This window comes from Drosophila gunungcola (assembly GCF_025200985.1).
Source record: "Drosophila gunungcola strain Sukarami chromosome 2R unlocalized genomic scaffold, Dgunungcola_SK_2 000006F, whole genome shotgun sequence".
NCBI lineage: Eukaryota > Metazoa > Arthropoda > Insecta > Diptera > Drosophilidae > Drosophila > Drosophila gunungcola.
This window is the reverse complement of record NW_026453168.1, coordinates 1,211,473-1,230,563: the sequence shown is the minus strand read 5'-3', so window position 1 is coordinate 1,230,563 and position 19,091 is coordinate 1,211,473. Positions and strand designations below refer to the sequence as shown.

The window sequence follows — 19,091 nt, the reverse complement described above, 5'->3', positions numbered from 1 at the left end:
TAACCAATATAAAACCCTAATGTTCTATTGCCTCCAAATCAATAGCTAGACTTGACAGGTTTTTAATGTACTTTTTATTACAATTTTTTTTGGCATAATCAAAATGTTTTTAAGTGGCACTTCGTGGCTAGAATACCGCTCCTCCTACTGAACCTTCTTCTGTTGCACCTGCTGATCCTTTTTCACCGCACTATTGAGTCGCATGGTCTGGAGAAGTTGCTTGGCCACACCCGCAATCAAGAGGATGTGGGTGAAGTGCAGGGCGGCGCTGGAAAGATTCGTGCTCGGATAGGTGTTCCAGCAGTACTCGATGAGGCCGAGGATGAGGCAGCGCACTCCCAAGGAGTACGGCGTCGACCAGGCCAAATAGGGCAGCGAGTGGAAGTACCAAACGTAGAATTGATAGTGCAGGGATCGGGAGCAGGCCACGCCCACCAGGTTGCACAGGAAGAAGGGGAGCAGGGCCAACTGGGTGCAGCGATCGAAGTGGATGCCATAGCGTTCCGGTTCCGATTGGGCAGGACCAGCAGTTGCCTTCGCTCCGGATGCCTTCTGCAGGCTCTTTTCGAAGGCTTTCAGGAAGGACTGTTGCTCGGATGTGAACTTCTTCTGATCCTTGTCCTTGTCCGCCTTTTTCAACTTTTTCTGAGCCTTCAGCTCACGATTCTGCTGCGCAATTTGCGGCTGCAGCTGATCCTCAACGCGTCGCAGGCGCACATAGCTCTGGAAGAAGGTCCAGGTGGGTTTTGCGAAGGCCAAAAGGAGCAGCAGATGCAGGCCCAGCAGCGACAGGTGGAAGCTGCGATCCTCGAAGATCTCCCTGGTCAGAAACCGATAGTTAACCGTCCACTTGTGCTCGAAGATGCGGCCCAAATCAAAGCTTCCTCGGAGATATTCCACGGGATAAGTGAGCAGGAACGGTGCTCCCAGCAGCAGTTGTATCACTCCGCACACGGCCAACTGGAGGATCGTTTTCAAGAGTCCCAAATTGGCCAGATAGAATAGGAACAGAGCCGGAGCAAACAGCAGGATGTTCATCTTAACGCCCACCGCCAAGCTGAAGAAGGTGCTGCCCAGGGTCCACCGTCGATCCAGGAAGAGATTGAGGGAGGCGTAGAGCAGCAGCACTGCCACGGGATCGTTGAATAGGCGCAGCACGTAGATCGAGTGGATGCGGTACGAGGTGAAGGCACTGAGCACCAGCACGTAGGGCGGCACCTTGCGGCTCTTCGCATACAGTCGCAGCACCAGGGCCAGCTGGAGCAGGTAGATCCCGGCGAAGATGTACTGCGCCAGCCGGACATTCGTTCCGTGGGACGTCACGTAGTAGAGGGCCGAGTAAATGTACACAAAGGCAGCCCGGATAAACCAGAGGACCGGTGTCACCTGCGAAATTAAATGAATGGTATTAGTGAATTGTAATTTTTGTATTTCAAGACTTATTACTACTATTAAATTTACCACTCTATTAGTTTTAAAACTAATTCATACTATGTGTAAATACCATTTATGCGTGTAATTGTTTAACTATACATATATAATATTTTTGTATGATTTATTCTTCGCAAATAAACATCTCACCATATTCCAGAGCAAATAATAAAAATATTTTACAATTAGACGCACCTTATTTCTATCCAATTATTAAATATGCTTTTGTAATAACTTTTGGAAATATAAATTTCTATTTAAAGTACATTTAGGCAAATATCCAGTGTTTATTACTGGCAAAAATGCAAACAGTTTTCAATTGTTTATAAAAATAAAAAACTCGTGTCTCTTCCTTATTGTATTGAGAACAGTAAAGTCATTTCGAATTTTGTCTCATCCCGCCAAACTCGACCACTACCGATTCGATTCAAATTCAGAGACAGCTGCTCGATTGCGCTGCGAATGGCACGCGGTGGGAACGGAACGGCTGACGTAACGGGCGGCGCGTCGGGGTGACTGTCAAAACGTCAACGGGAAAGGAACACCGAGCAAAGGTGCGAGCGAGAGAGAACATTCGTAGGGCAGCATGGAGGTTACGGCATGTTAGCTGAAAAACTGATACTTTTATGGAAAAATGATGATTTCGTGTAAAAATTTAATCGTATTCCGGCAACTGCCGGCGGTGCGCAGCTGTCTGGTGGCCACCGCGTGCTCCGCGCCCAGTGCCACCGCCTACCGAAGTCTCTCCAGCGCTTGGCAGCAGCAGCAGCAGCAGCAACCGCCGAGGACGAGCGGAAATCCGGCCAAGCCGGAGCCCCAAGTTCGCCGCTTTCACACCACGCGTCATCACCTGGCCAAGGACTACTACAAAACGCTGGGAGTGGCAAAGAACTCCAACGGCAAGGACATCAAGAAGGCCTACTATCAGCTGGCCAAGAAGTACCATCCGGACACGAACAAGGAGGATCCGGATGCGGGCCGCAAGTTCCAGGAGGTCTCCGAGGCCTACGAAGTGCTCAGCGACGAGCAGAAGCGCCGTGAGTACGACACCTACGGCCAAACGGCCGAGAACATGGGTCGCCAGGGCGGCGGATTCCCCGGCGGAGGAGCCGGTGGCTTTGGACCCGAGGGCTTCTCGCAGAAACTGGCAGTTCCGCTCGACCATCGATCCGGAGGAGCTGTTCCGCAAGATCTTTGGCGAGGGCAACTTCCGGTCGAACAGCTTCGACGACTTCGCCGACTCCAAGTTCGGTTTCGGACAGGCCCAGGAGATGGTGATGGACCTGACCTTCGCCCAGGCGGCCCGCGGCGTCAACAAGGATGTCAACGTCAATGTGGTGGACCAGTGCCCCAAGTGCGCCGGCTCCAAGTGCGAGCCGGGCACCAAACCGGGTCGCTGTCAGTACTGCAATGGCACCGGATTCGAGACGGTGTCCACGGGACCCTTCGTGATGCGCTCCACCTGCCGCTACTGCCAGGGCACGCGCCAGCACATCAAGTATCCGTGCAGCGAGTGCGAGGGCAAGGGCCGCACGGTCCAGCGCAGGAAGGTCACCGTTCCGGTGCCCGCTGGCATCGAGAACGGGCAGACGGTGCGCATGCAGGTGGGCAGCAAGGAGCTGTTCGTCACCTTCCGCGTGGAGCGGAGCGACTACTTCCGGCGCGAGGGAGCCGATGTGCACACGGACACGGCCATATCGCTGGCCCAGTCGGTGCTGGGTGGCACTGTTCGCGTTCAGGGCGTCTACGAGGATCAGTGGATCAACGTGGAGCCGGGCACCTCGTCGCATCACAAGATTATGCTGCGCGGCAAGGGACTGAAGCGGGTGAATGCCCACGGACACGGCGATCACTACGTGCACATCAAGATCGCGGTGCCGGACAGCCGGAAACTGGACAAGGAGCGACGGGCTCTGATCGAGGCGTACGCCGAGCTGGAGGAGGATACGCCTGGCCAGATCCACGGAATCACGAACCGCAAAGATGGCAGTAAGAAAGCAACGTAAATAATCTCCTGATCTACCAATGCAATCTCTAAATGTAACTTGGAGTTTGAATTTGTAGTTTAAATATACGTGCGTTTTAAGTGCGAGCTTGTTTTAAATGATGGTGTCTTTCTCTTTGTCCCCCAAACTCTCGTTGCAGCGCAGGAGCGAGTGAGGGATCAAAAGCAGGAGCAGGAGAAACTGGCGGAGCAACCGGCTCGGCAGCCGGATCAGGATCCTCCAAGCCAGGAGCAGGAGAAGCAGAAACAAAAAGCAAAGACCAGCGGACGGCCGAAGAGGAAACCAAAGCGAAAGAAGGCGGCGGATCAGGATCCGGACAAGGCGACGGCGGAGGCTTCCTAAACAAAATCAAGTCCATGTTCAACTAACAGTCGTTGGCGCAACTTGCTGGCCGATTCTGTTTGTTAGTGTCTAAGTTAACGCACGTTATTGTTGCTAAGGCTTAATCTAAGTTCGGGGCGGGAACCGAAGGAGTGTGTATTCCAAATACAAGTCGGTTCGAGATGAATAAACCAAATTGACCGTCAATCGAGCAAGCAGTGTGTTTATGCGGTGCAGAATATACAAAAAATATGTTGTAAAAATAATTATCTTAATACAAATTCCAAGTTTTTCCTCGATATAACATTATCCTCATACTTTTTTTTTGGATCTTTTTCTTTCCTAAACTCTGATTTAGTTAGCAGTTGACTTTGATATCAATTACTTAAAGTAAAAACGATTTTTTGAACAGTTATTTGCCCACATTATAAATTACCTACCGTTCTTCATCAAATAAAAGGTGATAAGAATATCAAAAGGCAAACATTTACTTATTTACATTGAAATTTGTATATATTTATCATTAATAGTTTGATTTCGCAAGATATAAAAGTAGATAGAATTTTATTAGACCTAACATCTATCCTAACTGGTTATAAATAGGGGTTTCCAAATAAGATTATCGTACTATTTCCTTCAAATATATGTACAGTACATATATAAATTATAATTAATTTTTAGTATTGGTACGAAATATTGTGAAAACAACAATATCCCATCATTTTTGAACCAAATTGTTACTTGAAAAGTTTTTGAAATCGGAGTAAGACTTTGAAATGATTCCATAGTTTAAAGTAAATTAAGGTTATTTGCGATAAATCATTTAAACAAAAAACAGGTGCAGGAAAAGGGACTCCGAAATGGGGCCACCTGTGGCCAAAAATAGATCCGGAAGGGAAACTCACCGCGGAGCAGGGCGTAGTTGGTGGTGCCGTTGAGAAAGCCCTCGCACTCCTGCATGTAGGCCACCCAGTCGATCTCGGTGTAGGGAACCCTTTGGATGACCACCACGTTGATGACGGCCTCCGCGAGCAGCACAAAAAGTCCAACTATGGGCAAAGCAGCCGGCTCCAAAATGAGGTACTTGAAGAACCGCACATTGAGGTACTTGTCCAGGATGGAGTCCACCAAATTGCCGGACTTCTTGCGCCGCAACGCCGGACGGTGGCTGGCGGCCTTTGGCGGGGCCATTTCAGTGATAACCGGCGAAATTTAATCAAAATTCAACTCAAATCGAAACATCCACGCGACCAGGGCGGCACTATCAAAATCAGCTGTTGCGCTTCTTATCGATATGTCCAATTGGAAATGAGAAACCTATCGATTGCTCAAGAATTTGAATTGATAGTACTAAAAACGAACAACCAAGAGTCTCGGACTGGCGCCACTACTTCCGGTCATCATAATTTTACTGTTTTCGGTTACAATAAAACATATTTAATGTAAGTTATGCAAGTAACCTGTGCTTAATAAGTGTTTTGATTGATTAAGGATTTTATTAGTGCCTAATAGGAGCACAGTGTTAAATCTGAGCTATCAAATTATTAATATATATAAAAGAATTTTTTTTTTAATTCAAAAGTTTAGAAGTTACTTTTTTTTAATTTATTTTATTATTGTTTTAATATTTTGATTGTTCCTATGGGAGCTGTATGATTTAAATTTAAACCGTAATTCTGAAATGATAAACAATTACTACATCTCGAAGAACTAAACAAAAAATTAAAAGGTGTAATATTTTTTTTTATTTATTTATCCGATTGTTTCTATGGGAGCTATATGCTATAGTCGTCCTATCCGGCTTGTGCCATCTTATGTACTACCTGCAACAGGAATACAACTTTTGGGAAAGTTATATGCAGATAGCTTTAAAACTGAGAGACTATTTTGCGTAGAAACGGGCCTGAATTTGTAAAAAGTTGAATTTTCGATAGCCCAATTTTACGTCTTTAAAAAATACAGCACTCAATCTGGAAATTAGAGAGCAAACCTATTAATTAGTAAGGATAGAAATTTACATAGGGAAATACATTTGAGCTACATTTCCTTTACTATTGTTTATAATTATCTACTCATTTTTCGAAATAATGTTTCTGACTTTGATAGACGTTTTTAGGCCTGTGGGCGGATTTGAACATAACATACATACATACATGAAGTAATTAGCTGCACTTCAATGCATTGAAAGCTTTGATTCGATTCAAATCCCCGGGGCAAAGGTACCAACATAAATTGCAGGTGGGAGAGAGCAACAGGTAAAAAACCAATCAGCTCATGGCCAATTTGCGAGGCAGATTAACGTCGTCATCGGAAATAGTGGGTTGTGGTGCACTGAGTGGGCGGGTTGGGCCGCACTGGCGGTTTGACGCATCACTGAGATGTATTTGCTGAGGGCAAACGATGTAACACAATCCAGGTGAAAGGGTCGCCGGTTTACTCATGCAAACGCAGCTCGTTTATCGGGTTACAACTGATATGGTCGCAGCCGCAACCACACCACCGAGCCCACATCCTTTCAGGATCCACGGGGCAATTAAATGTAAACCGACGGATTCGAATTTTTTTTCGTGTTACACGGTTTTTTAACGTTTTGTTAATTGTGTCTTCTCGACTGTGTTTGCCAAAACAAAAGGGAAATAGTTGCCATGAATGCGCTGCTGTCGCTCTTTCCTCGCAATTTACCAGTCATTTCAGCCAGTTGAAACACTAATATTAAAATTAGTTGCATGTGCACTTGCACATCTTCACACATTTTCCATAACTAAATTCTCTCGAAAAGCAAAAAGTTTATTATTGGACCGAATAAAATACATGAGTTATTAGAATCCATCGAGAATGATTTTTCATATTAATACTTGTTGCTTATATTAAAATATAATATTTAAGATAATTTGGGTAAGTCATTAGGATAATTCCTAAAGATATTAGTAAATGCCACGAATTGTAAAATATTTCTAATTATATTCATTAAAGACCTGGCTTTGAAACAGCGCCTTACGGAATTCGGAAAGTCATGCCCACAATTGCTCTACTATTTTTGTATTTGTGTTGTTTTTCTTGGACCCCGGTACAAATATGAGTGTGAGCATATGGCTTTCATGTTTGTCACATCATTTATGGGTCAATCGAGTCTGATGTTGGCTATCGCTCTATGAACTAAATCGGTCATACCTTATCGGTCGCGTCGCTTTTTGCGGACACACAGCCGTACATATGTATGTATGTCTGTATGTATAATGTATATACGTACAGCCTCTAGCTTTAAGCTATTTTCTGTGTGAGTGAGAAAATTGTTTATTAATCAATAATAATAATAATCTCTAGGCGCACGCACACGGCCACAACGATTGTATTACGGTATCAGCCCTGTTATCAGGCCGCTGCTGCTGTTGCTCCCATTACTGATAAGCGTTTTCCCTGCCTTAATGCAAATCCTCAGCATTCGGCCTATAATAGTGGCGAACAGTACTTTGCACTCGAGTGCTTATTAATTTCACTTCCCCTCGCATTCATTGCTTTTGCATTTTATTGTCTCACGATTTAGCTATAAAATAAAAATGGGGACGGGCACTTTATTTATCGACGCCTCTTACTGAATTCGCATGGTACTTTAAGAGAATGAAAAGGATGGGGCATGGGTGGGGTTGGGCGGATACGGAGAGTTTTAGAGCCGGAAAATGTCTTTATAGAGTAAACAAAGCCAGGGCCATGTCTCTATGAAATCTTTTGCCGAGCTTGGTAAACAGTGGATATTCTTTATGTGAAAAATTAGAGTATCCCAAGTCGATACATTGAATCTTCTTAGTTCAAAACAAAATAAACAGGAAAAATATATACATATAAGGCACTAACTCGTTTTGATAAAATTCCGTATCGATTTAAAATTTTTAGGTATACGAAGTCGAAACATAGAAACTTCTTAGCTTAAAACAAAATAGAAAATTTAATCTATTATACCCGAAATATTAAAAAATTTTATAAAGGCTTATTAAAAAAAGAGGTCTGTTTTTTAGAGCATGTTTTCCGAAATCAATCTTTTAGTGAGTTCGAGTTACTGATTTTCAACTGTGAACCTTTGCTTTACTTTGCTTTGTGTTGACTCGCTAGAAATAGCGAGAGGGGGCGGAATAGTGAAAGGGGGCCAGATAGGAGGACGAGCGACTAAAAAGTGTTGATAACTGAGTATACATTTGCATCCACCAACAATGCGACGCACACACTCACACTCAGTTTTATAGGCCTCAGCCATTTAGGAGTTCAATCATTTGAAGCGTCGTTGTTGTCGCTTCGTTGTCAATGGTTGTTATTGTTGCCTATTCCATGTGCTCTCCACATATGTTGAACAAAAAATTTATATACGAACCGAAGAGACGGCAAACACAGAAAAACAACTGTACATTTTGATTAGGTCTATAAGGTCTTAAGAGTACTCTTTAACGAAATACTTAAATAGTTAAATAGTTAAATACATCATTTTTATGTATATCTATCATAGAATAAAAATATAACACTCAAATTCCAATGGTTGTAAAAAATATTGTTGTTATTTTTATTCATCTGTTGATGAAAATTAGACTAAAAATATAACACTCAAATTCCAATGGTTGTAAAAAATATGGTTGTTATTTTTATTCATCTGTTGATGAAAATTTATATTCATTAGGCCATGATTAGCAGACAAAATATATTTATTAGGTATCCTATCGAAAAATTAAATAAGGAAAATCTCACTAATTACTTTAGAGTAGCAAGGAAACGTATTTAATCCGATCACAGTGACGGCCCCATGATTGGATGGGGGATAGGGGCGTTTTAAAAAAATATTTTTTAACCATACCATCCAGTTTTTTTCCCGCGCATGCTTGATCGTATTTTGTTGTAGGGTATTGCATGCAGAGTAACCCTTGACAACAGCAACAAAGTAGATGCAACAAAGCAAAGGCAATAACAACAAGAGCCTCAAAACAGAAGCAACAAAAAGTCAAGCAAACGTCTCTCATGCGCCTAGTGAGCCACTCTCCCCGTCACCGCCCCCACCAACCAATTCAACTGTTGTCTGCCTGTTGCTGCTAAGTATGCTCTCTTTGTCCCAACCACTCCCTCTCCCGCACTCTCTTTCTCTCACTCCCTTGCTTGTAATAAGCTTACACAGAAAATAAAAATAATTTAAATCGAAAAATTGGTCGCGATATCGTGGCGATTGTCTTTCAATTGGTGTTCACTGTTTTTCAATTACTACTAAAACCCACATATCAAATCATCTTTGAAAGGTCTTTTAAAGTATCTAACAAAAAATTTTGAGGCCAGCAGTTTTATAAATTCATTTTAAAAGACGACGTTTTATACGAATTTTAAAACGATTGCGACTCCTGTGGCCTCCCCATAGACTCTTAAATCAGTGGGAACAAAAAAAATTAATATATAACCGTACCATGCCCAAATGGTATGTGATTCTCTCAGAAATTTATAAACTACTAAAAAATATTTTTTTTATTTTTCGACATTGTTGTAATAACTTTTTAGGCTCCAGAGGTTTCTGTGTCATTAATTGGAGTTAAAAGTATTATTTATTATTAATGTTATTTTCCCCAGTGTGCTGTGCCGAGTGCTCTTTGGCTCTCTGTCGGCGTCAGCTGTTGTTGTTGCACTGGGGGCTGCGATACCAGCTGTATCGGCAGTGGATTTCGGCTGTTTCGTTTCGTTTCATTTTAAGTTTGTCGCTGGCCGCGTTCGGTTGTCCGGCTAGCTAGATAGCCGCCACAGAAATATACGATAACAAGCGGCCGATATCCCCTCTCGCACCACACGCAGCGAAAGATCGCGGAAAATCAGAAAACTCCGAAAAACATCGGATAAGCGTTTTTATTTTGTTTACCCTTTCGGTTCGTTCTTATTATTTTGTTAGATCTGGTAATATTTCTTTACTTTGCGTGTGCTAACACAAGAAAGAACAAAACAAGACGGCAAATGCAGGCGGCAAAGATAGCGCCAAAAATAAAAAAAACAAACTGACAAAAAAAGCAAAAATCATTGTTATTGCATGGAAAATTACTACAGAAATTTCTTGCAAAAGCAACTGCCAATAAAGCAAAAAAACAAAAAAGCAACTCAACCCGAAAAAACAAACTAAAAAATCAAAACCAAAACTGAAACTGAAACAACAACAAGGCAAGAGCATAAATTAGATTGGCCTCATAGACGAATAACAACGAACTCGAGCCGCGTAAACAAATTAAACGATGCTGGCCATTGTTGTTTCTGCTGCCGCGGTTCAAATTTAAATATAAACTATTATTGTTATCTGTGTTTGCCGTTGTCTATGTTTTCGCGCCAAATGCAATCGATTTTTTCGTTTTGGGGGAAATTTCGTTTGACTTACATAATTAATGAGTGGGCAAGAGAATAAATCAAAAAATCGGCCAAGAATTATTTATGAATTCGAGCGAAATCCCATGTCGCTTCACACCCGCGCAACTATTTCTTTCGCTAGCTTTTCATTTCAAAATCGTTTTTTTGATCAAAACAATATTTCATCCACAGTTGTTCGTGTTTTATGTTTGGACCCCAACCCCTTCCACGATTCCCAAGGGAAAAGAGACTACAATTAGTTACTAAATGTTATGTGTTATCAGAAAACAAGGGAGAGAAAGAACTCGCTCTAAAGCGGTTTAAAAGACAAACAGAAAAAGAAAAATAACGGTGTGCGCACTTCCTCCCATTCTCTTAATCAAATGAACCGAAATTTAAAGAGATTACAATTATCGCGTTTAAGTCTATGAAGAGAGTTTTAATACGGAGAACAAACGGGTAAGTCTCAAAATTCAATTTGTAAAAATATCTCAAAAGTCTTTATTTTTTTGCACTCCTGACGCAAAAATAATTCGCATTTCTAAACTATTTTTAAACTACCTTTATCTTGTCGTTGAAAAAGTACTTTCGGATGTCAGTAAGAGGCTTTTAGGCCAAAAAGATTGTTCCATTAGAGCTTGAAGGGCAAAAATGTTTGCAAAAAACAGGAAAATTCGAGAAAATGCTTGCTAAATATTGGAAACACCGAAAAAAAATTTGAAACTTTTTCTAATTTGGTCGATTTTGAAAAATCTTTTAGCCCTGAGCCGAATTTATAGAAATGAAAATATTAAAAATAAAATAATATAATTTTCAAAAATTTTACAAAAACCTACTTCCTTCTTCATAAAGATATAAAATTGTACACAAATATCAAACTATAATCTTATTTAATAAAACTATAAATTTGAAATTTATTAATGATATTATTAGACTAAAATGTTGCTGGCTATTTTTGCCTGTGCATAAAGCCGGTACTGGTTGGCAGCTTACTTGCAGATTCTCTTTCAATTTGCTGGCATTAGTTTGGAGTACCGCATCCGAAAGTTCGCAAAAGGCATTGGCAGATGTCATATGTAAGGTCTGCGGTTAGTTGGCCAGTATTTCTCCTCGAGTTTTCAGACCAATCCCCAGGGCCAGGGACTTTTCAGATTGACTGGCTGTCACGGTAGCAACAGGTTTTGGGCCAAAAAAAGTTCGATTTGGCGCAGCCGAAAGTGTAAAGAAATGGAAGTGGGGTTGAGTGTTTCTCATTCAATTTTAACAGGCTTTGATTTGCTTTGGCCACACATTTTCGAGTTGAGGAAATTGGCACTTGACCTACCGCACGAGAATCTAAATTAAGCAGCATGTTCGGTGAGCGTTTCTCCCTCTCTTTTTGCCCCAGTCTTTTGCTTGAAAACAGCAGTTTTCGGTTAATTGTTGAAGGCATTTATTCATTTGGTTGCTTTCGGTTGTTTACCGCTTCCATTATTCATTTGTCTGGCCTATTTCATTATACTTCTGTTGCCGCTTTACCATCTTCCCCTTATACTGTCTTTTAAACTTAAGTAATCACACGAACAATATAGCATCTTGCTAATAAACACATATGTTCTTTGGTTTGTTAAATATATTTCATTAGTAGGATGTACATGACATGGTATTTTTGGACATACATTCGCGAATGCGAATACAATACAATTAATACGAAAACAACAGAAAACAAAATAATAAAATGCTGATCCTTTAAATTAAAGCCCTTGTTCCGAAGTGAATTCTTTTTAATACCATCACGGCGTATACGTAATGCTTCGAGCCGAAAAAAATTGAGGAATGGTTGGCAGTTAATGCCAATTATGATAAACGGTTGCTATGTCGACGCGCTGACACACAGATACTTCACACACGGACACTCTACACACAGATACTCACGCACACAGTGCATTTGAGCAACTGTTGCTCGGGGCCCGCTGAAGTTGCTGTTGTTTCGCTGTTGCCAGGCGCATTAAGATTGCTGGTTCCCTGTGCTTGTTGGCCAGTGTTGTGTGTGTGATGGGAAATCACTTGAACCGGCGACAGAGAGGGCAATTGATATGTGTTTCCCGTCAATGTTGCTATTAATTTTAAGCGGCTTTCGAGCGGTAAACTGAAACGTTATGCAATATTTACCGCAATCGAAATTTTGAATTTAATACAGGACCATTTTAACCAATATGCTTTTCAAATCAGTTTCACGAAAAAAAAAAACTGGAGCCTTTGTCTTTCATCTAATTAATTTTAAAATTTAATAATTCGAATAACAAAAGTTTTCATTTAAATATTTAGAAAGAACCCTTAATATTTATTTACAATCCGCGAAACTTAAAGTAAATAGAGCAGCCAGTTTTAAAATTATATATATATATATTTGTTTTCTGTGCACTACTTGCACTACGACTGCTGCTTAAATTATAGTCACTTCTATGGGCGCAAAACGAGGTTACTGAACTTTCAACAGCAGCAACAACAGAAAACGCAACACCAACACCAGCACCAGCCAGAGCACCAGCAGCAGCAACAACGCAAGCTGCAATACAGTCCGTCTTAGTTAGTTTGCCGTTTATTTTGTGCAATTTTCTACTTTTCCTTATTACAAGTAGTCACACACAAACTGAGCAATTACCATGTCGATTTTCCTACGCTTCAAGCCCTGCAACACAAACGAATATTCCTTTTGTTCTACAGCTAAAGGTTATTCAATGCAAGCGGAAAACTTTCTCTGTTTCTAACGATTTAGCAGTTTCTTGTATCTTTACTTTACTTTATTATTAACTTTATTTCAATAATTTCAATTAAGTGGAATAGAGAAAAATTTAAATTTCACATTCGCTGCTGATTGTTACAAGCAAACTGTTCAATTTATTTTAACGAGTAATAAATAAAAAGGCAAAAACAACACCTAGTTTGTGGGTACATCAGCAGACTTAATAAAAATTGATTGGGTCGATTTAAGTCATGTTAATATATGAAAAAATCTAATCTTAAAATATTGTTTATGGTGGCAGATGATTAGAACCTATGGCCGGAGAAGAGACCTAGCAACAGTCGACAATTGTATAAATACCTGATTTGCCATGCAATGGGTATCAACAAATCAATATAACAATGAAAATGCAATTTTTTGTGCGAAAATATTATTTCCCACAACATAATAAATATTTGAATTATTTCTCTCATAAATAATTGAATCAATTGGGATACGAATCAAATTATGGTATGATTTTAATATTTTTGACAACTGCATTTCAATATAATTGTAATTGTTTTTGCTTTTAAAATTACAGAATTGAAATGGACTTCTTAACCATTACTTGCATCTCTTGTCGTTATAATTAGCAGTTGTTTGCTGTGTCAGTTGATTGAGCATTGGACGCATTTCTTGCAGATTGGTCGGCATCTGCTTGCCATTTAAATTGCGTCAGCCGCAGATCAGAACCCTGTTGACGATTAAATTGCCAAACCAACGGGCAGATGTTGCACCCAGCGGCAATTGAAATGCCAAAACTATGTATCTACGTATCTTTGTATCTTTGTATCTATGCATCTGTGAATCAGCTGGCACCGCAATTGTTGGCACGCTGATATTCACGCACAAATGCCCCGAATGTTTTTGATATTTAAAATTAAATTGTAATGCTAGTGCACTGAACTGGCCTACAGAAGCCACAGAGTGATAGGAATTTAACGCAGTCACAACTGGTGGCAAATTGCTTTAAGTTCAGTTTTCCAACGCGTTTTCAATAAGCACATCACATCGCATGGTGTCAACGAACTGGCCGCGAATAACTCATTAGCGTAATGCCACAGGCCGAAACATTGAGCGAGCCGCACAAATCCCAATTGAGGGAAATCGGTGCAAACCGGGGAAAATCTCGCTTTCTAGCCTGAGATCGCGCAGCTAAAAAACAGAAAAAAAAAACAAAAATAAAAACAAAAACAGAACGAGCAAACGTAAAATACAAGTTGCGAGGCAAACAGCTCGTGTCTATCGCTGCCCCCTATATGCACTTATATCTGAGCAATCAGCGTCAATAAGCGAGCGCAAACGTTGTTCGTCATCGCATCGCATCGCATCACATCGCATTGCTCGATTGCTACTGCACCGCCACAATGGCAAATAATAAAATTAGCAACAATGACGAACAAAGAAGAAGTCGCAGCGCAAGTTTGTAATTGTCGTTACAAAATAAGGCTAAACTGCGGCAAGTTGGTTGAAATAAATATAGCGTGCAATTTCCATTGTAACTTCCTAGCTTGTTGACAATAGGGATTGTTATTGTAACGTGATAAATACGTGAAAATTAAGTGTTGAAAATAATGATAAGGGTTTTAGTGACCTGTATATATAGAAAACAAATAAGAGTAGAATTTTATTGTTTGCTGACAGACTTTAGGATAGATTTTGGTATATTTGTTTATTCATTTCGATTTTCTAAACTTTTCTTCTTATGTGAAAAATTGCAATTTTTTAAATTTGTGGATAATTTGTAATAAGATAAAAAATTAAGGGACTTGCAAAATTTATAGTTTTTTTTTGTTGACATTATTTGTGAACATAAAATCAATAAAATATATTTGGATTTTAGTAAAAATAGGAAATGCTTTTAGGTGTAGTCTTAATATAATATCTCATAGATTTAATGTGTTTTCCACCAAAGTTTACCTTCTCCGCATGCTAAAATAATGTGTTGCCTCAAAGCAACAATGTAGTTCGGGTTTCATTCCTTGCTAATTGCCATAAAATGTAATTTACAGATGGCTAAAATTGTACATTTCGGCCACCTAAGCGAGCGCATTACGTATACGGCCAGTGTGCTGCGATCCAAGCACTTTGCGCTTTTTATTGCTGGCCATTTGGGCCGTCCATTAGACAGCTTGACACCGGGCACACTCGCACCTCACGTTTCCCAACTCACATCACGCTTATGCCCCGCGTCACAACTCTTCTTTTGCGGCAACAGCTGCACCTGTCGCTATTTCCGCGTTGGCAACACACTTGCTGCAACAGAACAACAACAACAAAAAATACAAAAAAAAAAAAATAGATAAATAAGGCGGGGGCTTCAAGAAATCTATTTTCGGGACGGAACGAATCGATCGTCAGCGCTCTTGGTGCATATCGTAGAGTAGGCGACCAATCAAATCGCAACAGGCCTGCACTCTTAGCGGTGAGACCTCCATGGGTTCCTTCTCCTCGGTCCTTGATGATCCGGGATCTGCGTCTTTGTCAGCTTCCTCAACGGGCTTATCGTTGGCCGCCCAACTGATTATGACAAAGGAGAAGATTTTCAGGCCACCATGACGGGCGGCTATAACTTCGGGCAACAAGGACATGCCCACGGCATCCACACCCATTGTTCGCAGTGCTCGCTCCTCGGCCACAGTTTCGTAGGCAGGACCTCCCAGGCAGGCGTAGACGCCACGGTGCAGGAATTTGTTGATGCCAATCTCCTGGCCAATGTCGAGACCCATCGCCAGCAGGTCCTTATCGTAGGAGTCGATCATCGAGAAGGGTCGGCTGCCAAATCGCGGATCACTTGGCCCCTCCAGCGAGGTCTGATCCATCATGCCCACTACATTGATGTGGTCTTCGATCAGCATAATATCGCCTAAGGGCGTATTGCTGATTCACAGCAGCTGCCCTAGAGGTCAGCATGATGGTCTTGACCCCGCACAACTGCATCACGCGAACGGGCAGCGAACAGGTGGCCAGATTGTAGCCATCGCAGGAGTGGAACCGATTGACCAAAGCGATAATGGGAGCACCCATCACGTTGCCCACCACGAGGCTACCATTTGGCTCAATGCCGGCGGGAAAGTTGGGGATATCCGCGAATCGAATGACCACGGGCTGCTCCACCAGGGAGATCATGGAGCCCAGGAAGCTGCCGCAAATCAAACCGTATTTCGGACGAATGTGACTGGTTTCTATGATATATTGAGCCATGGCCTCCACTTCTTCGTAGGGGTAGAACAGGCTCTGGGGCGTCGGGATCACCAGCTTGGGCTTCCTGCGTTCCTCCTCCTCCAGCTGCAAAAGCCGACGGGCCGCCATTCGCTTGGCAATTGGCGACCTGGCCGAGCAGCAGTCGATGTTACACATTATGGCCAAGTTGGGGTCACCAAATGGGCGGCAAATTTGGAATTTCCTAGCTACCACCAAGGAATTGTAAAACAAAATGTATACTATGACTTTTTAGGCATAGAATGTGGGTGCTTTCTTTAAATAATATTATTGGCTTAAACAATTTTTAATTTAGCTCCATTAAATGCTTAATTTAACTTTAGAAACATTTCAGAAAGTCATATATGTAAGCAGACGACAATGCCTTTTAAGTCATACCTTAATTAATCCTGTGGAACAGTGGAAGTGTGAGTCGAATAATGCGAAAAATAACAAAAAAGGCATAGTCTGGCTGAAATACAAAGGCACAAAGAGACGCCATGACGTCTGTAAAAAGCCTGGTTGATGCATTCCGAACTCCAGCTGTGCATTGTCGGATGTAGTTTGGTTGGCAAGGACTACTACCAAAAAATTCGTTAGGCTTGATAAAATTAAGGACGAATGGGTTTAATTTGCATTTGTTAGAGTCACAAGCGCTATTATTTTGTCGTTTATGTATTACTTTTACTCTAGTTACAGATTCTCTTTGGTTACTTATTGTAATTTAACTACTAAAACCGATTGATAAAAACACAAAATTAATTTTTGGTAAAAAGTTTTAAATATCACGTTTCTTCAAAAAAAAAGTACGAACTTTGAGTCTTTTGACCCTAACAAATATATATTAAACAATTTAATGGGTAAGTTTTTTGTCAATTTTCGTGTTTTGCATTTGCTAAAATTAAATCAAAATCCGTAAGCCCTTACAAACCAGTGGCAAGATTGAATTTATTTATGTACACAGATGCAAAAAGCGTTTTTTCGGGTTTCAGTCACGCCCATATTGCGCCCCTAAAAAGGGTGGGAAAGATGTTGTTTAACATGTTTACCATGCGTATACGTGATAATAACGCTCATACGCATGGCGGCACATCGTCAACGCCCCGACAGTTGGCTATTGTGGACGGCGTTCAATGTCACTTTGTGCCAGAGTTCGTTTACAGCATCCATAGTATATTCCACGATGCCAGTGGTGTGAGTGGATAAATTAAATGCGATAAACAAGACCCTCAAGACTAAACTGAGATGAAGCGGAGAAACACGGAGAGAAAATTTCAAAAATATTAGATGAATATCCTTTCTTTAGTTTTTGAATATTTAAAGGTCCACAAAATTAAAAAAACTATGCTTCGATTTTTCTAGTTATTACTATGTAGTTGTTTGTTTTATTTAAAATGATAAAAGTAAACTTATAGCGATGTTCATATTGCTCTCAGCAAAAGGCGGTTCTTTCTGTGCATCGACAGTCTGGAGTGCGCTGGTATAGACTGGAGTTGGCCGAGTTTAGATTCAATATTTTTGTTAATTAGTTGGGCAAATCAGTGACAAATTTGTCTCATCAATGTTAATATAGTCGCATCTGTCAACGAATCCAGTGCCCAGCTGTGCGCAGCCGATTTGTGTGACTTTGAGAGATTTTGAATCGGTGAAGCGTTTAGTATGCTCATGACTTTGTCGATAATAAAAATTATTAATAGGAAACTTTGTAACGTTGTTTATGTTATTTGAGTGCGCGCCAACTGGGTTGGGTTTCAAAAGCAGCCTTTGTTAATTGTTTTTCTTGATTTGTTTGTTATTCCAGTGCAGCCACCTACAATGTCAGAGTCACGTTTACATAATTCGCTTTGATGACGATGTCTCGATTGCCTCGATACGGGGCCAAAAACCGCAAAAGATTATCCAGGCTTGTAACTCTATCATCTGTTTTCCCAGCCCAATCCCCTCCCTATTTGTTTATTCCGCTGAATGCCTTGTTTCGGCTTGTTGTTCCCATTGTTGGGCTTGTTTCTTTGTTTGTATCTGTTTTCCATTTTCCTTTTTTCTCCCCGTGTTGTGTTTGTGTTTTGTTTGGCTTGCCGGTGCTGTTGCCGAGGCTATTTGTTTGTCACTTTGCGTCTGGCTGCCAAAAATGCGCTGTTTGCAGTTGATATTAATTTCGGTTTCACATTTACCTCGTCGCTCCATTATTGCCATTATTTTATATTTTTTTGTCGGACTCTCACCTTGCCCCAGGAAGAGGAGCAAACTCGTTTTAACCATTCCCAGTTCCATTTTCATTTCCTGCAGCCCTCCGCTGTTTGTTTACCAATTTTTTGCTGCGTTTCGCTTTGTGCTCGATGTTTGCTTTTTAATTTTTGGCATTGCGCGATTTTGACGCTGTCTGTGTAGGCTACACACTCGTACCCATGCCAAATATACACAGAAAAACAAAAAAAAACAAAAAAAACAAAAAACGAAAGCAGCCAAAAGCTGAATATTTTGACTGGCATTTGAATGCTAATTGAAGTCCGCGAAGAAGGTTTGAGCGGCAAAACGAGTTGTTGCTGTTTGAAGCTGATATGATATGGTTACTTATAAAGATCACCATTGGCTAACGGCCTTTTCTCTCTTTCTCTTCCGCAGTTAACAAAACCAAAACCATCGAAATCAACTGAGATTCCAGTGGGTAAATTGCCAAGTGCAAGGTGGAAAGGTCATCGTGCCCAAACCGACAAATGAAAACCAAAAACAAGATCAGCATCAACAGCACCAACTGCCAATGCTTTTGTCACTCGAGTCAAGGAACCGCAATTATTGATGAGAAGAACGTACTGAGGATACATAGCCATACGTACAAGTGCTTAAATCACAATCCGCGACCTCGGATACTTGGCTAGTATTGGGAAGCGAAAGAAAGCCAGTAGTAGCGCAGCCCACCGAAGATAGCTGAAATTTTCGCCCAAAAACCCACTTTAACTGCCCTGACAAAATCAAAAACTGGAGACCCTGAACAGCCGCCAATAAGCCGAGAAGAGAAAATC

General features: G+C 41.2%; 4 protein-coding genes across 8 annotated transcripts; 2 read left to right on the top strand and 2 right to left on the bottom strand.

Annotated features, from left to right (window-relative positions):
* Positions 1-57: 57 nt before the first annotated feature.
* On the bottom strand, positions 58-5,034 carry LOC128254782 (lethal(2)neighbour of tid protein). Its single transcript, XM_052984080.1, is given in 3 exon segments — positions 58-1,359; positions 1,361-1,386; positions 4,664-5,034. Coding segments are annotated over 3 exon segments (1,527 nt in total). The 5' UTR covers positions 4,950-5,034; the 3' UTR covers positions 58-144.
* Positions 1,949-3,969, top strand: LOC128254781 (protein tumorous imaginal discs, mitochondrial). The gene is given in 3 exon segments (XM_052984079.1): positions 1,949-2,572; positions 2,574-3,420; positions 3,577-3,969. Coding segments are annotated over 3 exon segments (1,557 nt in total). The 5' UTR covers positions 1,949-2,065; the 3' UTR covers positions 3,780-3,969.
* Positions 5,035-9,450: 4,416 nt separating the features above from the next.
* LOC128255140 (uncharacterized) lies at positions 9,451-18,947 on the top strand. Of its 5 annotated transcripts, XM_052984675.1 has the most exons (4): positions 9,451-9,668; positions 10,299-10,565; positions 17,873-17,974; positions 18,694-18,947. In XM_052984675.1, exon 4 carries the CDS (start codon positions 18,786-18,788, stop codon positions 18,945-18,947), a length of 162 nt encoding a protein of 53 aa, XP_052840635.1. In that variant the 5' UTR covers positions 9,451-9,668; positions 10,299-10,565; positions 17,873-17,974; positions 18,694-18,785. The 5 variants fall into 5 exon arrangements, with proteins under 5 accessions (XP_052840635.1, XP_052840634.1, XP_052840636.1 ...); XM_052984674.1 differs by lacking the exon at positions 17,873-17,974 and having other exon boundaries at positions 9,452-9,640; XM_052984676.1 differs by lacking the exon at positions 17,873-17,974 and having other exon boundaries at positions 9,452-9,658.
* Positions 15,178-16,707, bottom strand: LOC128255139 (purine nucleoside phosphorylase 1). The gene is given in 2 exon segments (XM_052984671.1): positions 15,178-15,740; positions 15,742-16,707. Coding segments are annotated over 2 exon segments (1,002 nt in total). The 5' UTR covers positions 16,231-16,707; the 3' UTR covers positions 15,178-15,227.
* Positions 18,948-19,091: the final 144 nt, after the last annotated feature.

Coding starts and splice junctions, on each gene's coding strand:
- LOC128255140 (XM_052984675.1), top strand. CDS start 18,786: ATGAAAACCAAAAACAAGATCAGCATCAACAGCACCAACTGCCAATGC.